The sequence below is a fragment of the Acanthochromis polyacanthus genome, chromosome 6 (assembly GCF_021347895.1).
Source record: "Acanthochromis polyacanthus isolate Apoly-LR-REF ecotype Palm Island chromosome 6, KAUST_Apoly_ChrSc, whole genome shotgun sequence".
In the NCBI taxonomy this organism is placed as follows: Eukaryota; Metazoa; Chordata; class Actinopteri; family Pomacentridae; genus Acanthochromis; species Acanthochromis polyacanthus.
The window spans coordinates 9,387,369-9,413,051 of NC_067118.1; the positions used below are offsets into that span (position 1 = coordinate 9,387,369).

Genomic DNA, 25,683 nt, shown 5'->3' on the forward strand with positions numbered 1-25,683 from the left:
ACTGCTGAAAAAAACTCATAAAAAAGCCAGACTGGAATTTGCAAAAATGCATGTTGACAAGCCACAAAGCTTCTGGGAGAATGTCCTTTGGACAGATGAGACCAAACTGGAGCTTTTTGGTAAGGCACATCAACTCTATGTTCATAGACTCAAAAACCAAGCATACGAAGAAAAGAACACTGTCCCTACGGTGAAACATGGAGGAGGCTCAGTAATGTTTTGGGGCTGCTTTGCTGCATCTGGCACAGGGTGTCTTGAAAGTGTGCAAGGTACGATGAAATCTGAAGACTATCAAGGCATTCTGGAGAGAAATGTGCTGCCTAGTGTCAGAAAGCTTGGTCTCAGTCGCAGGTCATGGGTCTTCCAACAGGACAACGATCCAAAACACACCGCCAAAAACACCCAAGAATGGCTGAGAGAAAAGCGTTGGACTATTCTAAAGTGGCCTTCTATGAGCCCAGATCTGAATCCCATTGAACATATGTGGAAGGAGCTGAAACATGCCATTTGGAGAAGACACCCATCAAACCTGAGACAACTGGAGCTGTTTGCTCATGAGGAGTGGGCCAAAATACCTGTTGACAGCTGCAGAACGCTCATTGACAAATACAGAAATCGTTTAATTGCAGTGATTGCCTCAAAAGGTTGTGCAACAAAATATTAAGTTATGGGTACCATCATTTTTGTCCAGCCCTATTTCATTAGTTTTTTTTTTTTAATAATTATGTTAATCAACAATTCAAAAGTGATGGCTGATTTTGATTATTTAATTTTCAATAAATTTTTATTTATTGTTACTTTTGTGAGTTTCAAGTGATTTCAGTGAGAATTGTGGGTTTTTCCTTCTTTAACTGAGGGGTACCAACAATTTTGTCCACGTGTGTATATGAGTTGCAGATATATATAATAATAAAGACACGTATGGGTATTTTCTTAAACAATTTATTGAAACATTTTTCATGACATTTGCACTGAATAAAGCATCTCACAAAATATGCTGCTGGTTTTATATTGATGAAGAAAAACATAAAAATATTCTTAACCCTCTTAATATGAGCCTATACAGAGCGGAGTAATGATTCACACAAACCAGTTCATGGGAGAAGAAATCTCACAGTTTTTTTTCTAAAATGATAAAAAGTGAAATCCTAAAGTCTAACACCAGCTTTGAAATTTTAGGATTTCTGTCCAATAAACAAACTGAAACTATTTCACTCAAAGTCATCAATATTACATTGTTTTTACTATGGGATTTTTTGTCTGTTGTGCATTAACTGTTAAACTATTTCCAACTTTTTAGAAAAAACATTTTTCAAACCGAGTTTTTAAAAAATGCGGCTTACTAAATAAAAAGATAGAAAAAGCTTTTACTTGTAGGAAGACAACGAGCTGTTCTATTCTCAGAAATACATGTTTTAAGATGTACCTTTTCACTGTTTATTTCAATAATTTAAGTAATAAATGAAAGACATGTAAGAATCAACAAGCATTATTAATTAAAGACCCTGAATACTTGCATCTCTTCATGTGTATCAGCGTATATACAGATCATATAGAATATATTGTACATGTTAAATCTGGAAGAAATAGAAAACTGCTGCAGAAGGCACTATGGAGGAGGAATTCTGAAACAAGCCACAGCATCATAGAAAACATCTCTGGAATATAAATAGAAGAGGATTTAAGCATAATCAGGCCTATATGTTGCAATCTGTAAAATTAACGACACCTGCTTTCCTTTCAAAATGTGAATTCCTGCACACAGGGTCAGTTGACAATCCTGTTTCTTGGTGAGTTGTGAGTCTAACCGGAGCTCTCGTTTCACCGTGAGCATCTGTGTTGTGGTTGAAATCTGCACAATGTGTGATGGAGCAGAACTACTGAAATCCAGGTGACCTACAATCAGCTGTCTGTGAATATTGTGTTCAGGGAAATGCTTTTACAGTACATGTACTGCATATAGAACACTTTTAAAGCATGTTAGGGACTGCACACAAGCTATAGTTGGGGGCAAAAGTGGATATATTCTTATTTTATTTAGGGAAAATCTAAAATCCTGTCTCCACCTGCAAATTTGTTAGAGGTCCTAGGCGAGTGTTTCGTCCCTATGAATAAGCATTTCTTTTTCCAGCCACACTTGCACATAGTGACAGAAGAATGTTGCCGGCACAGTCCTGCAAAATACCCCTCAGCTGCAAAACTCAAAATTGAAGTCGACAAATTATCTCTAGTTAGAGACATGCTTTTTTTTAGTCTTTTTGCAGCTTTATTTGCCGGTCACAGTGAGAGGAAGACAAGAAAGTGGGGAGAAGACTGGGGGATCGACCTGCAGCAAAGGGCCATGGGTAGGACTTGAACACATGACGGCTGCATGGGAACTATAGCCCCAATTTATGGATCGCCCACTCAACCTATTGAGCTACCTGGGCATCCTCCAGAGACATGTTTTAGATGTTAGGTCACATGTTTTCTGCTTTATGCAATTTGATAGACACCAAATAAGCTATCCCACTGTTCTCATATACACACATGCACATGCAATTGTCCTATTACCCATCCATCCATTATCTAGACACCGCTTTTTCCTCATTAGGGTGGCAGGGGGCCTGGAGTCTATCCAGGCTGACTTAGGGTGAAGTGAGGGGACACTGTGGACAGGTCACCAGTCTATCTCAGGGCTACACATGGAGGCAAACAATCACACTCACGTTCACACCTACATACAATTTAGAGTTACCAATTATCCTCAGCATGTTTTGGACTGTGGGAGGAAGTAAGAGAACCCAGAGAAAACCCACACATGTACGGGGAGAACATGCAAACTCCATGCAGAAAGATCCCGGGAAAGCCAGAACACAAACCGGGGATCTTCTAGCTGCAAGGCCACAATGCTAACCACCAAACCAATATGCAGCCTAAAGTATCCTTTATGATTTCTGAAATTAAAACGGCAAAGAAGACATTTTTCATTATGATCTCCTTCTAGCCATGACTGTGCTGTTTCCATAGAGGTGCAAGACTTTATATTGCAGTGAAAAAAAGAAGAACTTGTAGAAACTGGTTGGATTCAGACGGTTAAAATGTCCTCATTCAAAGGAAGGGCACCCAAAGAGAATATTAAGCTCTGACAAAACATCAGTTCCACCCACCAATAACCTGTGTACAGCCCCTATGTGATAAGAGTATTGAAATAAGAGAGACAGATAATAAAGACACAACATATGTGTGCTCTGAACTGCACGACTGCTTGTAGAAACTGGCCTTCCTGCTACAGTTCGTATTAATGGAACATCGCTGTAGCAGAAGCCTCATGGCTGCTGCTGATATTGGCTCTCTGTGGCCGTGTAGAAATCCTCCAGGACACTCTGCAGGTAATCGAAAGTGGGTCGGTCCTCGGGCTTGTTCTTCCAGCACTCCAGCATGATTTCATAGAGTTCGGTGGGACAGCTGTCCAGGCGCTGCATCCGGTAGCCCTTCTCCAGGGAGCGGATCACTTCTGGGTTGGTCATCCCTGAAAAACAGCAACACATGGCCGAGCTGAAAGAGGCTGCAGAACCAGACTGACTTAACAATCAAGGAGAAGCTTTTCATGAGTTGACTATTTGTTTAGCAGTTGGTCTCAGATTTTCCTTCTGATTTTGGTGACCCCCTAACTTCCTCTTTGGCACCACCCGGAAGTTGATATTTGGAGTTTTAAGTAGATATCGACTGATTATTGAGGCTTATATTTAACTTTTTTTTCTATTATTAAGTGTGCCAATATACAGTCCCCTCCAAACCTTTCAGAACAGAGAGGCCAATTCAATCAACCACTGTGGATCACAAATTGTCTAAAGATTTCATCCATTGAAAATCATACAACAACTGAGTAGCCTTGGCAGAGTACTGCGCTCTGTTAGTGTTTTTAGTGTTATTAAATGTTAGCATGCTTATTATCTAATTACTTGGTCCTTGTGTCATTTCTGACCTTCCCTGAAATTTTCATCTAAATCCGTCAGTCTGTTTTTCAGTAATGTTGCTAACAGACAGACAGACAGACAGACAGACAGATAAACCAACGTTGATCGTCACATAACTCCATCATGTTCCTTGGCGAAGTAATTACCACGAAACACAAATTACAGCTGAGAGTTTCAACAAAATTCAAAATTTGACTCGATAAAACTGAATAGAAATGAGAACTGTAAATATTAGTTTCAGAATCCAACTTCAAACCACAGGACAACTTGAACAAACCTGTTCCTACTGATTGTAAGTGGAAAGTTCCACAATGACATTTGTTGTTTTGTTTTACCTGGGTAAGGTGTTCGTCCATAGCTGATGATCTCAGTCAGCAGGATGCCGAAAGACCAGACGTCAGATTTGATTGTGAAGGAGCCGTAGTTGATGGCTTCAGGGGCCGTCCATTTGATGGGGAACTTAGCTCCTGTTTGTTGCAGAAAATTGAAAATGCAGTTAAAATCCCCGTCACATTCCCATTGGGTCCATGAGGTGCTTTATAAGTTGAAACTTGAAACACTCAGATTTTCACTACGAGGGTCAGTGAAATCATTTCACGTTACTTTGGATCCTTTTCTGAACTATATACATTAACTAGATTTTTCATCTGAGCTGGTAGATTGATACGTGTAATTATTTCCTTATTTTTAAAATATTCATTTTATTTAATATTATTTATCTTATCCCCCCTTTGTCTTCTTTGTTTTCTTTATTTAACTTTTCTTTATTTACTATAGTTATTTTCAAATCTATTTGCTTATTTTCTAGTATAGAATTGTTCTTTTTCATTAATTTTTCTCCTTTTTCTTTTTTGTGTTCTGAGCATTTGGCCTGGTAGTGGGTGAGATAGGGTGCTGACATTCAGATGTGACAATCAATGCTTTTTCAATATTTTTATACCTTGTCCTGTAAATCACACTGTCTGTCTAAAACATTCAAAATGTTCTATAAATAAAGTTGGAAAACAATGCAGTTAAAATAATGACACTGTAATCGAGAATTTAGTCATTTAGCTCCATGACTGTCATCTTCACTCTCTGCCTGCTTTGTATCTCATGTTGTAATCAAATTATTCCATTTTAAATCATCAGGGAGTTTCTGCTCGACCATCTCTGATTAACTTGAAACTTTTTCTTTTTTTGAAAAATCTTGATATTTAAAATAGTATGTTTGAAATCTTGGTTTGAAACGTCAAATACTCTCCTTTTACTGCCATATTCACTTTGTTCAATCCGAGGTTTACAATAATGAACAGTGCACTTTGCAACCACTGCTGCTGTCCGTTTAGGTATCCTTATTTATCTAGAACTGCTGTAGTTTTCTTTTTCTTTCTATTTACATGTACATGTAGCTTAAAACCAACCAGTCAGTTATCCCTTTTTCTTGAAACCCTCTTTCTGACACCACCTGGCTACACAACATGTGACGGTAAACACTTGGTCGTACCTTCTCTGGCCGTGTACTCGTTGTCTTCGATGATTCGAGCGAGACCAAAGTCAGCGATTTTGCACACTAAGGCCTTATTGACGAGGATGTTGGCGGCTCTCAGGTCTCTGTGGATGTAGTTCCTCTGCTCAATGTAAGCCATCCCCTCTGCAATCTGGACACAAACAGTTCAGTATAACATGGTTTACAACAGTGGATATGAGTGGCCGTGAAATGCTTGGATGTGTCGCTACAACATGAGAACTTATTCATGTGTACTTTTTCTGCTCAGCTCCTTTATGTTAGTGCAGGATAAGATCTCTCTTCTATCTGATGAATAATTTAACTGTCAGTCATAGTAGAACTGAATCAAAACATTTAACCTCTTTTCTCTTCACTTTCCTCTTTGCTTGACAAACAGACGGCTAACTGCCTTATTATCTTGCAAACTCATTCATATGTATTGATTTACTTATTTATGTATTTATTCTATTTGCTATCATTATTAGTATTACTTCTGGCCTGGTCTTTATTGTTTTACCTTCTAATTTTCTTTCATTCCACTTGTTCGATTTCCATAATTTGATATGGAATTTTTGATTATTTTAGTATTTTATTTATCTGGTGTTGTTGTATTGATTCATTCTGAACATCTTTCACCACGTTTAACTTGTATTTCTTTGGTCTTTCTCTTTCCGTTTGAACTGACAGACCTTGTGTTCTTCAATTTCTATTTTTGTTGTTTTAATCTTCCTTATTATCCTTCTTTTCTCATGCGCTGTCTGTAAACCACGTCGTAAACTCTGTTTTTCAGATATTATAGAAAAAAGTTATTGTTGTTGCTAGTATCGTGGTCGTTACATTATTATTGTGGTTATTATTGTTGTTTTGATCATAGTTGTTATTGTTGTTGTTATTATTGTTGTTACTATCAATTTTGTTGTTGTTGTTGTTGTTATCATTATTATTATTGTCATTATTATTGCCGTTGTCATTATCGTTGTTATTATTATTGTTGTTGTTACTGTGATTGTTAGTGTTATTATCATTGTTGTTATCATTGTTATTGTTGTTATTATCATGGTTATTAATACTGTTGTTGTTATTGTTATTGTTGTTATTATTCTTGTTATTATCATTGTTGTTATTGCAGTTGTTGTCATTATTATTGTTATTATTATTATTTTGTTGTTATTATTGTTACTATTGTTGTTGTTATCATTGCTGTTGTTGCAGTTGTTGTCGTTATTATTGTTATTATTATTATTATTTTGTTTTTATTATTATTATTATTATTGTTATTATTATTATTGTTGTTGTTGCTATCATTGTTGTTATTAATGTTGTTATTATTGCTATTATTATTATTTTTGTGGTTAGTGTTGTTGAGGTTCTTATATTTATATTTATATTTATGAGGCTCCAGGCTTTTTAAAAGCAAGGCAGATTGGCCAACGTCAGAGCAGGCAAAAATGTAACTTGTTCAACACTTCTAATGCTTTAATGACTGAAAAACAATAACATCACATGACTCTGAGGATAATCACTGGTGGACACCCTTTAAACAGTAGTCATCATTTTACTGTTCTCATAATATGACAGATTTATTTAAAACCAAACAACCAGTGGATCTGCTGTCAGTGGAATAAATGACTGAATAAATCTCACCTGAGCAGAGAAGTCGATGAGCTTTGGAAGCTGGACGCGATTTCCTTCATCACTCTTTATAAAGTCTAATAAACTACCTGTAGGAACAGACAAAATCCATTAACAAACACAAAAAACTGCTTGGGGTTGAAAGTTAACCTTCATTCAATAATTTAATCTATTTCATATGTTTTAGCTATTTTATTTCAACTAACCATATTAAACATAATCCATTAAGTTAAGCTAATAATCTGTTAAAAAAAAGAAAAAGAAAAAAGAAAATGAGAAAGTTTTTGTTTATTAGTTGAGCTATTTTGTCATCTTTACACAAACCTGTCAAATTCATACACAAAGAAAAGTAATATTTCTTGGGACAAACTTAAAGCAGCTCCTCAAAGTGCAGCAATGACTGACTTTCATAATCAAGAAAACAGTAACTGTGCAAAAGTTCTCTGCATGTATACACTGCCTGTTTAAAAAAAAAACTTGCACATTTTAATATTTAATTTGACCTCCTTTAGCTCTCAGAATGACACACATTGATACTATTTTGAAAAACTTCTGCACAGCATTTTTTTCTGTCCAGAGTTGGATTAATTTTCTGCCAGGATCTTTTATTGATGATGGAAGAATCGGACCGCTGCACAAAGTCTTCTCCAGAACATCCCAAAGATTTTCAGTGGGGCTGAGGTCTGGACTCTGTAGAAGCCAATCCATATGTGAAAATGATGTCTCATACTCCCTGATCCACTCATTCTCAGTGTGAGCCCCATGAATCCTGGCATCATCATCTTGGAACATGTCATCAGGGAAGAAAAACTCCACTGATGTAAAGACCTGGTCATTCAGTATCTTCAGGTATCAGCTGACCTCATTCTTTGGGAACATAACGTTGCTGAACCTGACCAACCCCAGATCATAACTCTAACCCCCACAGGCTGGTAGACACTAGCCATGATGAGTTCATCACTTCATCTACCTCTCTTCTTACCCTGATGCCCTCATTACTTTGGAACAGGTTAAATCTGGACCCATCAGACCATATGACCTTCTTCCATTGCTCCAGACTCCAATCTTTATGCTACCTAGCAAATTGAAGCCTTTTTTCTATAATTAGCTTCACTGATCAGTGGTTTTCTTAGAGCTACAGCTGTTTAGTCTCAATCCCTGGAGTTCCTTTTTTTTTTTTTCAATCCCTGGAGTTCCCATTGCAATGTACATGTGGAAATGCTCTTACTTTCACTATTAAACATAACCGTGAGTTCTGCTGTTGATTTCTTACGATCATCTAAGAGTTTGTTCCGACCACATTTGTTCCTCAGAGATGATGGTTCTCCACTCTCCTTCAGGTTTTAATAATGCGTTGGACGGTTCTTAACCTGATTTCAGTAGTTTCAGAAATCTCTGTAGTTGTTTTCTTCGCTTGATGCAGGCCAATAATTTGACCCTTCTGAGACAGATTAACATCTTTTCAATGACACAGGATATGTCTTCTAACATGGTTGTTTAAAAAATGAGAAGCTGCTCACTGCATCAGTTAAGGTTAAAAAAGTTGTTAGCAGCTTAGTTTTATCCAGGCGGCAACTTTGTTTTTTGGACAGGCAGTGTATTTAACCTGCACATATAAACACAAACAGATGCTCACCTTTCTCCATAAACTCAGTGATGATGTAGATCGGCTCCTCCTTGGTCACCACAGCGTTCAGTCGAACCAGCTTGTCATGCTGCAGAGTCTTCATCAGGTTGGCCTCCATCATGAAGGCCTCCACTGACATACTGCCTGGCTTCATGGTCTTTACCGCCACCTTGGTGTGCTTATTGTATGTGGCTTCAAACAAAAGCAGTAGCTATGATTAGCAGGTGTTGGTTTTATCATCTCCATCACCAACTGGATTCTGCAATGATTCATCTCACCCATCCAGACTTCTCCGAACTGCCCTGCACCAAGCCTCTTCTCCAGCTTGAGTGAAGATCTCGGGATTTCCCAGGCGTCCTTCTCCCATGGTTTCTCAGGTTTCGGGCTCAAGCACGGGTTAGTCAAGGATTGGCAGAGGCCATCTCCCTGCTCTGAATGTAACAGAATAAAATGTCATGATTTGATTTTTTCTGGATTGACAATCATGGACAATAGTTTGCAGTTTTTAGTTTCCAATAACTCCTATAACTCTGAAGTCTCGGTGTCCTGCTTGGTCAAAAATATACATAGAACAACTCTAATTACTGGTTAATTGTCTTTTGACAGTTTCCCCCTCAAATAGGAACTTTGGGTTTCCATCCATGACTTTTAGTTGTATCTTTCACCCCCCTTTACAGATTTGGTACAGGTAAAGTGAATTTGTTGTCTTTCTGACACAGACGTGCTTCTGTGATGATACAGTCCACAGGTTCCTAAAGAGGAAGAAATCACCAGTCTAAAATCTTCATTCTAGCCTGATTGAACCATTTCTTTACCACATTTGATGGGTTTTGTCAGGGCTCCCTCCTCACCTCCATCCTTCCCACCTGACATCCCCAAATACCCCTTTTCCCATCTGCTTTTCTCCCCCTCTCCTGTTTCCTCTGCCCTGCCTGTCCCTCATCCACTCCTCTGCCCCGCCTGTCTCATCTGTTCCTCTGCCCTGCCTGGCCTGCCTATCTTTCATCTGCTCCTCTGTCCTGTCTTTCCTCTACAGCTCGGTGCCTGAGTGGAGTCTAGCTTCTCCAGCTGACTCCACTCAGGCAATCAACTATCTCCACGTCTCCCGGGCAGCTGACAATCATCTCACTAATGACTCACCTCTGCAATAAAGACCGGCTCAGCCTTCCACTCCCTGCCAGAGTATTGAACAAAGAACCATGCAGTTCGGTTTGCTCTCTAGCCGCCTTCAGCATTTTCTGTTTTGAGTTCTGCCGTGTTTTTTGACATTGTTTTTCTCCTGCTTTCGTTCAGTTCGGCTGCCCGGGAACCCCCACTCCTGCCTGGAACCCCCACTCCTGCCTGGACCCCCCACTCCTGCCTGGACCCCCACTCCTGCCTGGACCCCCCACTCCTGCCTGGACCCCCCACTCCTGCCTGGACCCCCCACTCCTGCCTGGACCCCCACTCCTGCCTGGACCCCCCACTCCTGCCTGGACCCCCACTCCTGCCTGGACCCCCACTCCTGCCCGGAACTCCCCGCTCCTACACCCTGGTTTTCCCCCCACCTAGCCACCATTCTCACCCCCAAATAATAAACCCCTTGCATTCAGCCAGCCCTGGTAGTGTGGTTTTCTGCTCAGGTCCACCAGCTCAGCTCGTGACAGGTTTGGGCTCATTGTCTTATTGAAACATTAAACTGTGTCCAAGATCAACCTTCTGACTGATTTTAAATTTTTATTCTCCTTCTTCACTATTTCATTCACTTTGTGTAAAGCTCCAGTTCCAAACAGAGCATGATACTGCCACCACCACGCTTGGTAGCAGGTTTGGTTTTCTTTTAAGGCCTCACCTTCTGCCCTCAAAACAGATTTCTGATCAGCTTTTGTTCTATCTGACCACAGAATTTTCCTCCAGAAGGTTTTTTCTTTGTCCATGTGATCAGCAGCAGACTTGAGTGGAGCTTTAAGGTTCTGCTTCTAGAGGAAGAACTTCCTTCTTCATGGATCCTCTCAGTTCATGTTGATGTAAAACACTATGGACACTGACAGCTGTGTTCCAGCAGCTTCTCATTCATTGAGATCTGCTTTTTTCTGATTCTTGGTTGACTCTTGACCATCCTGACCAATGGTCTCTCAGCCCTCACCTCACCCTCTAACCCAAACCCTAACCCTAACCCTTTTCAGATCTGTGCTAAGCTCCTCAGACTTTCCACTGTAGTGACTGAATCTAATAAGTGGATCTAATGGGTTTCATTTAAATTGGCTCAGAGGAGTCAGCAGCTGTAGTCAATCGTAATCACCCAGGAGAATTTAAGAGGCCATGCTACTGAGAAAATTTGAGTAACATAACTGTCTACATAATTCGATTTGCTGTCTGTATATTTTTGACCCAGCAGATTGTCATATTTTCAGGAGACCTATAATAAATAAATGTTTTTTTTTGTGTCACAAAGATGCATGTGTTTTAGTGATTCCGTCATTGAAATTTTTGAGTTATTAACGGCCATGAAATACACGATCTTTACAAGTGTATGTAAACTTTTGTTCACAACATCTAGTTGTCCGAGTTAACGTGTTTCTGTTTGCGTGGACAATGTTGGTGCTGGTACTAATTAGAGAGCAATGCAATCTGTCCTTCAATCTGTTTACCCTGATAGTCTATCTATCTGAGGTACTAAAGTTGGCCAGCAGAGAGCGCTGTGCACCACTATGAGAATAATATGAGTTTGGTGATGGAACATAGCTGAAGTTACCATTAAATCAGTCCAAATTGCACAAGATTTCGCCTTAAAGATTACTGAGAATTTCTTGACAATCATTTCAGGAATACTACATGAATACTGAAAAGAACTTTTCTAGTCATAACTCACTCTTGTAATGGCTGACCAGCTCCTGCAGGGTGCTGAAGGTAATGCGAGGTGAGATGTAGAATCCTCCGTTGTCCAGCGTACGGATCTTATAATGTTTGACTGTGTCGCCGGACTGAGCATCGCTGTCCCGGACAGACAGGGAGTAGCTGCCTGTGGTGAAACAGAAACAAAACAGCAGTTCTCATTTCATTCACGGGGGATTTCTAAATGCTGAGACCAGCTTATATTTTTTACAAGATTCAGCATTTTAAAAGTCTAACATTGTTTATGTTAGGAAGTTACAGGTGTCCAGTGTCTCTCAAAGATGTAGAAAAGCTTTTGGACCTGTAGACCAACATAGGGCATTTAAAGATTATTAGATTTAAACATTCAAAAGTTTGGTATCACCCAGACAATTTCATGTTTTCCACGAAAACTCACACTTTTATTCATGTGCTAGCATAACTGCACAAGGGTTTTCTAATCATCAATCAGCCTTTCAACACCATTAGCTAACACAATGTAGCATTAGAACACAGGAGTGATGGTTGCTGGAAATGTTCCTCTGTACCCCTATGGAGATATTCCATTAAAAATCAGCTGTTTTCAGCTGGAATAGTCATTTACCACATTATCGATGTCTGGACTGGATTTCTGATTCATCTTCACTGAAAAAACAACTTTCCTTTCAAAAAATATGAACATTTCTAAATGACCCCAAACTTTTGAATGGTAGTGTAGCTTGCAAGCCTAAACCTTGAAGACATAATCTACCTTCAGAAAGCCACAGAAGACAACTGCTTTCATCAGCTGAACAAAACTTCAAATGACGAATAAACAGAACATGTATAAAACAGGACTAGAGTCCCTATAAACTACTTATTTGAAGTATCTGACCCATATTCACGTTCTAATTTATGAATTCATTGAGAGAAACATTCACTTTTGGTCACTTGGAGAAGCTGTGAACACACCATGGCCACTTTGCGGTTTTAAGCTAATTTTGTCTAATGTGTCACCAAAAAATGACTTATTCACATGTTCAGCAGACACTGAGCAGCATTTATTTTTGGTCAAGTCTCTGATAACCTGACCAAAATAAGGATATTAGTCACTGTCCTTTTAACTCTGCAACAGGTCTTGAGAAACTCTCTTTTAGCTTTGTGACTCTCTATGTTCACCAGTTGGTCACAAACTTGGCTAATAGTGTAGAAATCATGAATCTGTTTTTTGTGTTAAAACAGCTACAACTGGAACAGATGCTCATGAGATCAACCAAAATATTGAAGTTGCAGCCTGTAAACCCAATGCAGTGACTTCAAAGATGCTCAAAAAGCTTCTACAGCCATTGAGAACCGCAGAGCCTGGATGTAATTCTCAGAGAAGTTGATATTATGAGCAGAAACCTATAAGAGCAGCTTTAAAGGAAAGTTAATAACATTAATATTCTGAAGACGAAAATGCTGGTGAGTTTAAATTCATGTTCGCTTTTTTTTAAAATTTCCAAATTTACATTATTTATCAAACCCAGAAATTGTAAAAAAGAGAGAGAATCATTTACATTTTTTTAACTATTCATCTGTGACAAGCTATTTAGTCAAGAAAACCTAACCAAATCTAAGCTTATAATCATGGTACTTCATCAGAATCATTTTATTCTACATTTTTTACAAAACAATGTCAAAAATTAACCATTTACTTTCGCTAAAGTCTGTAAAAAACTAAAGATTTAAGAAGCCATTAGTGACTCAGGTGTGACCAACAGTCATGTGACAAAAATTCTGTGAGTTTTTAGCTGAATTAGGTTGAACTGCAGGCTGTGTTTACACATAGTGGAAAGGAGACAAGATCTCTCTCTCTCTCTCTCTCTCTCCCTCTCTCTCTCTCTCCCTCCCTCTCTCTCTCTCTCTCTCTCTATATATATATATATATATATATAAGTATATATTATAGGATTTCTAACTTTATCATATTGAACAGAAAACATTTCTAAGTTTACTCTGCTTCTCGTCATGGCTGTGCTGTTTCCATAGAGGTGCAGGACTTTTTACTGCTGGTAAAAAATGAGCCTACAGTGACTAAAAATGTGTGTGGGTTGAAGTCACTAATCTCATAACCTAAGCAGCCTGTAGTAATGTGCTTGATCTGGTTACTCATTGCCCTTTATGACTGCTCAAACTGCCCCAAGACGAAAAACAGAGAGTGTGTTTTTGACTGTTTCTTGACTCACCCTTGGTGGTCTCACTGTCTCGGATCATGAAGGATCCCATTTTGTTCCCAGGGGCAAGCAGCTGCCGCTCAGCATCTTTCCTGCTGACGCCCTTAAAGAACCATCTGAACAACAGGAAACAGATCCGTCAGCAGCGAAACGTCTCAACGGCTCCTCATGTCCCACTCATATCGTGCTCTGCTTCCTCGCTCATTTCCACTACAGAAGGTGCCACCTAAACCCAGCATGTGATACTACTGCTACTACTACTAGGTAAAATACACCACTACTACTAGAAATGATACCAATAGTGTAAACAAATGTAATGTGATCCCTTCTGACAGCTTCTCATGAATCAAAAACCACAGTTTACACCACTAATCCAGATGCAGCTGTGGACTTTAGCTTCCATACACTTGTAAAGATCATGTATATCATGACAGTCTTGAGATTCCTATAACTCTGATGTTTCACATGTGTCTTTGTCACAAAAAACAATCGTATTTCATGGATTTATTAAAGGTTTTCTGGAAATGTGACAAATTCTGCTGGGTCGAAAATATACAGACAGAAATGCTTATATATGGTTAAATGTGCATTAGTCATGTTAACCTCATTTAGGTGCCCCTGGTTTCCGTCCACAAATTTCTGGTTTATCTTTGACCCTCCTCTAAACAGAATTGGTGCATTTACACTAAATTTGTTGGATTTATGACACAGACTTGTTGGTTCTCAATGGGTTTAAGTCAGGACTTTGGGGAGACCAGTCTAAAACCGTCATTCTGGTCTATTTCTATTCTAGTCATTCTAGTCTATTTCTATTTCTTTACCACGTCTGATGTGTGTTTGGATCATTGTCTTGTTGAAACACCAAACTGTGTTCAAAATCAACCTTCTGCTGATGATTTCAGGTTTTCTGACGAATGTGGAGGCAATCCCACGTCTTCATTATTCCATTTACTTTGTGTAAAGCTCCAGTTCCACAGAGCATGATACTGCCACCACCATGCTTCCTAGTAGGTTTGGTATTCTTGGGTTTAAAAAAAAGACGGACTAAAGACAGTCAGAAACCAGTCCTAAAAAGTTGTAAATCAAAAGTCAAAATCAAACCTAAGCCAGTGCAAACAATTTTCAGAACCAGTCAGAATACAGTCTGAACTCAGTTCAAATCCAAAACTGAAACTGTTTTAGAAATAGTCCAAAAATAGTCCTAAAAAATGTCATAAACCAATATAAAGACACGACCGAAACCAAACCAAAATTAGTCCAAGACCAAGACTGTCTGCAATACCAAAACTGATCATTCAAGTTCTTGTATGTACATTTTTGACCCAACAGATGCTGTCATATTTCCAGAAGACCTGTTATAAGTAAATAGTTGTTGTTTTTTTGTCACAAAGATTCACGTGTTTCAATGATTCCTTCATAAACATTTAAGAGTTTTAGGTGTCATTGGAAACTCAAGACTGCCATGATACATATATGGTCTTTACATGTATGTAAACTTTTGTTCTAGACTGTAAATGTGTTTTTATTCCACTCACTCTTCCGCTTCCAGAGTATCTTTGGCTACATAATTACTGGGGATGTAGCCTTCCTTGCCTGTGCTGATTAACATGGCTCTCCACCACTCGCCCGACCTACAGAAAGCGAAGACACACAAACAACACAAACACTATAAACCACAAGTGTCACATATTCACGGACTAAATTGGGACTAAAAGTGAAACAGCCGAGAATAAATGTGTTATTTTGTCGCTGATCAAACTCGACGTACTCCTCTAAGATTTTGAGCTTGTCGCCCTTTTTGAAGCCGAGGTCTCCTTCGTGAATGGCCTCGTAGTCGTACAGCGCCATGGCAATGCTCTCTCCTGCACAAAACAAAAGAAAGCATAAAAAAAAGACTCTTATTGACATGTCCATTTGTGCATTGTCACGTGACAATGACCAGCATGTAAAGAAATACTCAAATATTTAATGTTATGTGACTGAGTGTGTTGGTTTTTTTTTCCACTGCATTAAGGGAGTGAACAGAGCTTATCTTTGTTACTAACGCTGGGTTCCCCATACGTACTTTGACTATGTGACTTCCTCATATGCAGGATAATAATAGCAGCAGGGCGGGTCTACTGTGAGCTGAAGCCTGTGTGGTGAGAGGGGCTATCGTCTGCACCCACACTGCACGCTTTTCCTCTCTCGAGCTTTGTTTTTGTGCCTCTAACCGGTTTCTCGTGCTTTTGAAAATGACATATTGCACGAGGGTGTTGACAGCAGATTAGAAATATATTTGTAATTGACTAAACTTGGTGCTTTATTTTATGGCTGGCTTAAAAAAAAGGTGCAAAATCAATCTCTAATACAGAAGAATTGAGTAAATAAACTCACCGTCTGAAGAGTTGGCATTGGAAAGCATTTTGGCCTAAGGAGACAAAGACAGAAAGACACATGAAGGTGTTGATTCTTGAAATAACAGTTAAGAAAACCTTCTTTCAAAGCCTCATTAGTCATTTTTGAGCTTCTTCCTTCTAGTGAATGCCCTGAAAACAAAGCACAACCATGAAAACACTAAGCTCACAGGAAGCAGGATTCCTGTGGAGTCATATTCCTGGTTACATGAAAATTTAAGACAAATATTAACTCTGTTTTCGTCCTCGGTAGAAATATTTAGTGCATTTTTGATTAATCTTTAACTTTAGTCAGTGGCTGACTCGGTTTACCAAGCCTTCTCATTTAAGCCTCAAAGCAACAAAACATGCAAACAATTGAATTTTAATGATTTTTTTAAATGAATTTGGATGTTAATTTCAGAAACATTGCAGAAATTACACCATTTATCAGACCCAGAAACTTTAAAAACTGAAAAAAAGACGTATTTTCAACTTTCTAGCAGTTTTTTGAAACAAACAATCCACATAAAGTTCAAATAACTTAAATAAAAGGCTTTCTCAAAGGGGATGCTTGAATTTGTTGGGTATTTTTGTAGGGGTTTTAGTTAGTTTTACATTAGCCAGGTACTGTAGGGCATCAAACATGCGGCCCATGGGACGACTTTGTAAAATGTAAAAATTCCAGAGAAGACATTAACTGCAAGTTGTACATTTGCAAAACTATAAATTTAAAATAATTTCTAGACCATGACAAACTGTTTTGGTCAGTAAGTAAAATACCAGATTTTGCTCATTGTTCTTTTGTCATTTTGTGTCTCATTTTTGTCATTCTGTGTTTCCTTACCTATAGGCACTTATAAATAAATAATATGTATTATTATTTACTCCGCCAAACAACACGGTGGAGTTATGCGGCAATCATTGTGTGTTTGTCCTTCCGTCTGTCTGTCTGTCTGCCTGTCTGTCTGTCTGTCTGGTCACAACATTACTCAAAAACGGACAAACGGGTCTGGACGAAATTTTCAGGACAGGTCATAAATGACACAAGGACCAAGTGATTAGATTTTGACAGTGATGCAGCTTATAGTCTGGATCCACGGATTTGTTAAAGATTTCTGTATCATTGCGAGACAGCGGCACGGCATCACTGTAACCATGACAACAAGTGAACACTACATCGGCTGTGTGCTTCCGATCACATGATTGTGATCCTACTACAAATCCACAACTGCAGACTTATCAGGACTTATCCATCAGAAATCATACAACACCTGAGCAGCCAGTACTGTGCTCTCTGAGTGCTTTTCTTGTTATTATTATTATTATTATTATTATTATATGAACAGTGTTTATTGGGATTTTTGAGTTTTTGGCATTTTTGAATAATTAAACATCACTGCTGTTCCTGAGAAATGAACCTAAGAGGAGGGTTAAGACTAAAATTCAGTCAGAATTGAAGCATTTGAAGAGAAGGGAAGAAGGAAGAAGTTTGTCTTGTCAGACCTAAATAAGCAGTCTGTAGTTATCTTTACTTTATGTGTCTCTTGATGTCAGAAACAGTTGCTGACACTGAGAGCTTATTTTAACTCTAACAGTTCCAGAGGTAAAATAAGCTGAGCAGACACCAGACAGACAGAGTCGGTAGACGTGGACGTCAATGAGATAATAGACATGTTGCTTAACACTTTTGATTCTAAATCCCCTGTGTGAGCGCTCCGGTTCTGCTTCTGTCATTTCCTCTTTCTGCACCAAGAGTGAAAGAGGTTTTTACAGTCAACACACAGGAAGCAGTGGCCAGAGGAACCACAGACTTACTGCTGCTCTCAGGCCACACATCAGACTGACCAGTACAAAAACACACAAATACTAATGAACACAAATCTATCCTCTTTTACCTGCAAAGAGGAAAAAACTGGTCAAACTGCGTGCTCTTTTATCTTTCACACCCCGCTGTATTTTTCTTGTTTCTGCTTTTACAACCAGAAGTCTTCCTCATTCTATATTTAAAGTCACGGCACTTCTGCAGGTGCATTGTGTGCATTGACTAAAATAGCATATTTTCAGTTATAATGCTATGCTATTTAATTTTTGTTTTCTGCTACATTAATCTGCAGGCTGTAGTTACTTTTCAGATCACATTTCTTCTTTTAGATCAAGAATTTAAGCATTAAATCAACATTTCATCAGATGGAAGATCAAAACAGCTACATTTAACCAGGTTTCCCCTCAAGAAAGCAAAGATAAAACAAAGGTGAAAAAGAGCTTGTCTTACAACAGTCACACAGTTTTTTCTTTTATTTTTTTTCCTCACTGTAGTTTAATTTTTTGCAGCAATATAAACTTCTGCACTTCTATGGAAACAGAGCAACCATGACTAGACGTAAAGAGAACTCAGGAACGTTTTCTAACACAGTTAGAATGCCATAAATCACTAAAAAAAAATCATTTACAAAAAAAAGAAATTTATTTGATTCTCTATTTTATAAAAATTGAAAATAACAATCAATGCATACACCATTTTTCCATGTTCCCATGGAAGTTACCAACACTGGAAAAAATAGTGGCTCTGCATACTGTCAATATTTTAGGATTTACTCGTTACTTGTGTGAACACATCCTGCAGTTCAGCCAAATCTTTACTGAATTTTTGTTGCATGACTGTTGGTCACAGCTGAGTTGCTGATGGCTTCATATTTGCATCAGGCATCACAGAATTCTTAAACTTTTCCAGAATCTGGTTTGAACAAAAGGTTTATTTATGGGGAATTTTTACATGAGACATGTATAGTAAAAGATTTAGACAAAATTGCACAATTTTGAGCTCACATTTGGTTGTTTTTCCTGATAGAACCATACATGACCGGCGATTGTTTCGAAGACTCTGATTTTTTTCTGTTTTTTACAATTCTGGGTCTCATAAATGGTGTTATTTTCTGATTTTTTTTGAAAAGATAACATGTTTTTGGGATCAAAGTCTTAATCTTATCTTATCTTAGAATAAAGCACCAAACAGTATTAGGTATATATCAGAAATACTTCATATGTATGTAATATTTAGTATTTCTAATAGTAATATGGGTAATATAGCTAGTGTTTTCGATACTTCAATTGACTCCGAGTTGTTAAAGAGTATTTTTATTTTGCTGTTGTTTAAAGTAGAGAATCTGGATAATGCTTCTCAGTTGGTTCTGGCTCTGTCAGAGCTTTCTTCTCACCACTGTGCTGCTCAGTTGTTTGGTTTTTCTTTTTAATATTCTTGATCTTACAATGGGATGTGCCCTGAAATGACTTGTGTTGGGAACTGGAGCTAATGAAAAGATTACACTACAGTATATAAACAAGGAAGGTGTAAACTATTGTTCAGACTTCTTTCCGTCACCACGTTGCTGCTTACAGCTTTGCTCCCAGAGTTTCCTTCGCTTGGATCTTTGATGCAGTGATAAAAGCCTAAATGTATTAAGTGCATAAATATGCATCTATGTTTGGTCCTGACTTCCTGACAAGTCTGTTTTACACTGCTGGTACTGCAGATAATAGAACACAGACTGGAAAATCAATTAGTTTATTGGTATTTCTAAGGGAATATTGAGTTTTTTTATTAATATTAATATTATTAGTATTAGTTTCACTTTAACTTGACCAAAAATTTGAATTACATTCTTCATTATGGGATAGTGTCAGATCTAAATTCACTTCTTGAGAATCCTGTTTAAATGAGAAATAATTAAAACTCATTACATAATTAGAAATAAGTCATTGAGCGCAGTTAAAAAAGTAGCAGTGAACTAATGTATTAACTTAAACATTAGCAGCCTGACCATTGGGAGGATCAATAATGTCTGTTTATGCTGGTCTTGTTGGGGCTGTTTTTAAACCCTAACTCTGGTTTTAATACCCTACTGTATATGCCTAAAAACCAATATTCTATCCACAGCTGGTGAAATTGAGTACAGCAGGGACCAGCTGGAATCATGACTTATGTATGATCTGGATAATCCTTCACAGTTAGTTCTGGTTCTGTCCGAGGTTTCTTCTCGCCACTGTGCTGCTCAATTGTCCAGTTTCTCTTTTTAATATTCTTGACAGTACAATGCAATGTGCCCCGAAATGACTGATGTTTGAAATTGGAGCTATATAAATAAAACTAAACTGAAATGAAAAGATTACACTTTATAAGAAAGGAAGGTGTAAATGATTGTTCAGATTTCTATCCATCACCACGTTGCCGCTTACAGCTTTGCTCCCAGGGTTTCCCGCGGTGGGATCTTTGACGTAGTGGGCCGTCTGTGCTGGGTTCAGCAGCTCATTGGTACCGGTCCCTTTGCCGAGAGCCTCCTGCTCCTTCTTAGAGCCCACACAGCCCATGATGCCTTCTGCAGGACGACAACAGAGAAACAGCAAGACGTTAAAACTGTGGACATGAGAAGGAATAAAACACACTTGGATGGTAAAAGCAGCCAAACCAAACCAAAGCCTCCAGACCTCAGAGTGGCTTGATGTGAAAGAGAGAGTTGGTATGTTTTGGTGGGATTTATTACTGAACATAAACTAAATGTGCAAAATAATAAGATAAGATAAGATAAGATAAGATAAGATAAGATAAGATAAGCTAAGATAAGCTAAGATAAGATAAGATAAGATAAGATAAGATAAGATAAGATAAGATAAGATAATCCTTTATTACTCCCCGTTTCCAGGGGAATTTCCCATGTCACAGCAGCATACATCATACAATAGATACATACAATAAAACATATTGGAAAAATAGATTCCTGTCTCATAAAAGGCGATAAAATGATATTTTCAGGCTTTTGTTACATAAACCTGGTTGAGAGCCACTAAAAGTCCTTATACTGGCTATGAACTAGTTCCAGTTATTCTGTTGACACATAATAAGTAAAGAATTCATTTATTAGGTGACTTTTGAAATAACAAAGAGACACCACCAGGAGAGAAAATAAACCTAGCTCCCTTCCATATTGATGCTATATGTAATAATCATGCTTGTATTTGACATTTGCAATCAATAATTGGAGAGTTAATACCAAACTTTAATTGTTCCTCCCATACACTGAGTAAATAAATCAATAAAACTCAAAGGTTGTTCACGCAAGCAGCATATTGGGACCCATAATTAAGCTTTATTGGAACAGGAACTCTAGCAACCATAATTATTTTTACTTCAGCAAAGGAGGAAGTAGAGCGTCATAAAGTTAAAAAAGGAGGTTGGGGTTGATGGATGGGTCAACATGTGAACTTAACATGGAGCACAGCTGTTCCAGTTCCACACCAACAAAATCAACATCTAACCCACATGTTTCATTTTTCTAACCATGACCCGTTTCAACTTGTTTTAACCTAAAAAATGAGCTATTTTTGTGTCTATCTGGCACGCAAATTCAGTAGATGCTTCCCTGACTTGTACTAATATGTTTGGGGGAACAAATCAACGACAGTAATGACGTATTAAAGGTAACAAAGGAGTCTGCAAAGGAGATCAGTGGGCTAGTGGGACTTGTTGAGCCTAAAGTCAGAGTTTTTAACTTGCTAGATCACCACGGTAACTGATGCTGCACAGCTTGATCGCCATGGTAACTGATGGTGCATGGTTAACGTGCTCCAGAGGAGGTTCTGTGCAGAGTTTCAGATTTATTTTGATGTAGTGTCACAATTTCAGCATTTTTTTTTTCTAACAATATTCTCTACAGGCAATGAAGTTCTTAACTTAGACGTATTATTTCTATACATCTGCTGAGCTGAAAGTTAGTAATCCCACTGGCAAAAGCCTAAATACATTTGGTTGTTTTTGTTGTAAATGCATAAATATGCTTCTAGTTTCAAGTTTGTTTTACACAGCTGAACCACAGCTAATAGAAGCACAGATGAATCAATTAATCTAAGAGAATATTCAGTTTTTCAATTAGCACCAATAATTTGACTTCAACTTCCAAAAACAAACAAAAAACTGAAGTGATTCCCGCAAATTCTTCATTTTGTATCAGACCTAAATGCAATTCTTGAGTATTATGTGTGAATGTAAGAAGTTTAATATGCAGCCTTCACGTTTAAAATAAGCTGAGTGTAGCAAATAAAGTAGCAGTGAACTAATATATTAACTTACTGTTGAGCTGTTGGGGCTGTTTTTAATCCCTAACTCTGGCTTCAATGCAAAACTGTATATGCCTAAATACAAATTCATTACAGCAGGTAGCAGCTGGCATCATAAGTCAAGTAAATTGAATTGAAAAGTATCACCACTCAGGATCTTGTTGTTTGTTCTTGTTGGTTACAGAGTAAACCTGCAAACTGCGGTGAAGGTACTAAAAAAAAAAGTTTTGCTGTCTGATGCCACAAAGTGTGAGACGGAGGTGAAGAAGACAAAGCTGCTTCGTCCTGCTTACAGGTGCTCTGCTAAATTTACTAACCAAAAGTGTTTTTACATTTTAGTGTAAAGAGTCCTGCTACCCTTAACAGTCTCAAAATTTCTTTAAATTGTTAAAAAAAATGTTGTCAGCAACCAAAAATAAAAATGTAAATTGCATACTTTTCTCCTTGACTGCTCCACGAGCCTTTTTTCGCATTACAGTTTATAAGGGATGTAATAGGTCATTACCTGCTATGTAATAAAATGATTTGTTGAATACTTTAAATCTAAACCAACAGTGAACGTGGCTCTGAACAAGACAGAGAAAAATCAGTGGAGGACGGAGCTGAAACCAACACAGATCCAAATAGAGGTAAACTCTGAGTGAGTGACTTAAAGATTCTAAAAGCGCTTTGCAACATGTCACTCATTCACACGTTTGCACACCAGTGGTGACAGAACTTCCAAGCAAGGAGCTGCCTGCCATCATTAGCAAGTTGGGGTTCAGTGTCTTGCCTAAAGACACTTTGACACGTGTGAAACCTTGAAATTAGTGGACAGCCTAGTCAACATCTGAGCCACAGCTGCTCAGTGTTCAGTTGTACCTTTGAAATGGAGACTTTGAATCATCTCGTGACTCTGAGAAAGAACCACAGACCGTTGTGTACAGACCTCATCCTTGAAAACATGGATGTGGTTGTCATGTCTGCCATTTTAGAAGAATTTACCGAACTACGCAACCATTCAAAAGTTTTGGCTCACATAGAAATGTCCATATTTTTGAAGGAAAAGCAGTTTATTTCAATGAAGATAACATTAAATGAATCAGAAATCCAGTCTTGACATTGTTAATGTGGTAAATGACTATTCTAGCTGATTTTTAATGGAATATCTCCATAGGGATACAGAGGAACATTTCCAGCAACCATCACTCCTGTGTTCTAATGCTACATTGCGTTAGCTAATGGTGCTGAAAGGCTCATTGATGATTAGAAAACCCTTGTGCAGTTATGTTTGCACATGAATAAAAGTGTGAGTTTTCATGGTGGGTCGCTATCGCAGGTCCTTCATTCCATCTGCTGTAAGACTGAACAACATCAGCATCACTGGCTGATGTTAACATAAACTGGACTTATATCATATCATCTTAAACCATAAAAATCTGTACAATTCCTTGCACTGCTGGCATTTTCTGCACTTTTACATTTATTCCACAAGCCATTTTTTGCTGATTTCATTTATTTATAGCGCAGTAATACTCTATTTATTCATTTTTCCTCCTTCATTCTTGTATATATTGTATATATTATTGGTATTATAATTATTTTCTTCACTGTACTTATGGTTAGTGCTGCTCTGAAAGATTTTTGCTGCTGTAACATGGGAAATTTCTCCTGACGTGGGGAGTAATAAAGGATTATCTTATCTTACATGAAACATGAAATTGTCTGGGTGACCCCAAACTTTTGAATGGTAGAGCATATTCAAAAAGTATATTCCTTATTTCACAGAGCATTCCATATAAGCTTACTAGGAAAAGACAATTACTGAAACTCCAATTACACCCTTGTCCTCCTCCAACCCAAACCTCTACATTCATCCTCTCAAGCTTTCTCCTCCTCTTCCAGCTCTGGGACCTCCATCAGCTCAGCCCCACCTCACCTCACTCATCTTCTCTGTTCTCCGTTGTCTGGTGTCTCAGCTGTCTATGTCAACATGCTGCTGTTACATATTAATTTCCTATTAAGGATCAATAAAGGAGATATTCTATTCTATTCTAATCTATTCTATTCTGAAAATCAGACACAAAATAATATAATACTTTTACTTCAAGTACTGTTTAAGAGCGGCTCAAATGAAAAACATTACTGTTTTTGCTGACCTCCAATGGCTTAACTTCTCCATTATTGCAGAAATGTACTGTCGCATTACTAATATGTGTGGCTAGAAGCTCAACATAGTGCATTTCTTAGTACACCTCTCAGCGTTTTTCAATCTGATGTTTTGTCGTCTGATTTCAGAGGTCTGTTCGAGTTACTTCAGGTTTAAACCTGACCTTTCACGAATAGAGGACATCGTCATGGTAACATATGCTGCACATCTAAAATGTAACAGAGTGACAAATATAAAATCAGTACCTACTAATTTATCATTTCTTCTGGAGCTCAGTGTGCAAACCTAAACCCTTTTCTTTGAGCGCAGATGTGACAGATTTTACTTTCCTCTTGACTACAAGCAACACCAAACCCGTTTCAGTGTTGCGTTGGTATGTGTAGAGCGATTTAATCCAATAACCAAACCACTAAAGCCTCGTACTTAGTGGAGATTTACAATAAACAAACTTGCTGGTTTGAATTATCTTTTAATATTTGCCCTTCACTTGCACCCAAAACCCAACCAGAGCTGCAGCTGAAAGAATGAGGATAAAATGGCCTCACATAGGAGACGCATAACTCAATTAAAACCTTTTTACAGTCAGACCTGCTCATGCATGATGGCGCAGAGATAGGAGCTTATTGACCCTTTTTACCAGCATTCCTTGCTGCTTTGGCTGCGTTGTTTTTGGCCTATATTTTCCTCGCACCCTTTTAGAATTACAGATTGTTCTTATTTTGAGAAACGTGCAGCTGTAGACCTGTTCATGTTTCATCATCTGGTGCACCACTTATCTGAGGCGCTCATAGTCACATTTAGAAAGTTTGGTCTGACTAAACGAGCAGATAACCAGGTTTGTGTGACCGAAATAACAACAAGAAAAGCCCTCATAGAGCGCAGCGCTCCACCAAGGCTGTTCACTCCCCAATATGGCATTGTCAGAAATGCAGCATTTTTTTTGTAGAAATGCTGCATTTTTTAATTATTGATGATCAGAAACCACTGCACCATAGAATGAATCCATTTAATATAGATGTACCCACAAACAAAATGACCTTGCATTGAGCACAAACGTGTGTTATGCATGTGTATGTTATGTACGGATACCAAATCCTCGACCTAAATATGTAGCGAATGGTGGAAATTGATGGCACTCAGAAACACTCCCAACAATTTAATCAGTTATTCCTTGAATCATTTCCGATGGATAAATCCCAATAAGTCTGCAGCAGTGTATTTGTAGTAGGATCACAATCATGTGATCGTCAGCAGGCAGCTGATGTAGCGTTCATATGTTGTCATAGATACAGT

At 38.2% G+C, this 25,683-nt stretch overlaps 1 protein-coding gene across 1 annotated transcript in view; it reads right to left on the reverse strand.

Moving 5' to 3' along the window:
- Positions 1-926: 926 nt before the first annotated feature.
- hck (HCK proto-oncogene, Src family tyrosine kinase) overlaps positions 927-25,683 on the reverse strand; it is a 35,638-nt gene continuing 10,881 nt past the window's right edge. Inside the window, exons 2-13 of the mRNA XM_022202841.2 lie at positions 20,367-20,506; positions 16,132-16,165; positions 15,524-15,617; positions 15,291-15,386; positions 13,768-13,871; positions 11,559-11,708; positions 8,986-9,138; positions 8,717-8,899; positions 7,093-7,169; positions 5,446-5,599; positions 4,295-4,426; positions 927-3,511 (exon numbers count right to left, since the gene is read on the reverse strand). Coding sequence (XP_022058533.1) covers positions 3,309-3,511; positions 4,295-4,426; positions 5,446-5,599; positions 7,093-7,169; positions 8,717-8,899; positions 8,986-9,138; positions 11,559-11,708; positions 13,768-13,871; positions 15,291-15,386; positions 15,524-15,617; positions 16,132-16,165; positions 20,367-20,498 — 1,512 coding nt within the window. The 5' untranslated portion in view covers positions 20,499-20,506 and the 3' untranslated portion in view covers positions 927-3,308. The remainder of the gene's footprint in view (positions 3,512-4,294; positions 4,427-5,445; positions 5,600-7,092; positions 7,170-8,716; positions 8,900-8,985; positions 9,139-11,558; positions 11,709-13,767; positions 13,872-15,290; positions 15,387-15,523; positions 15,618-16,131; positions 16,166-20,366; positions 20,507-25,683) is intronic.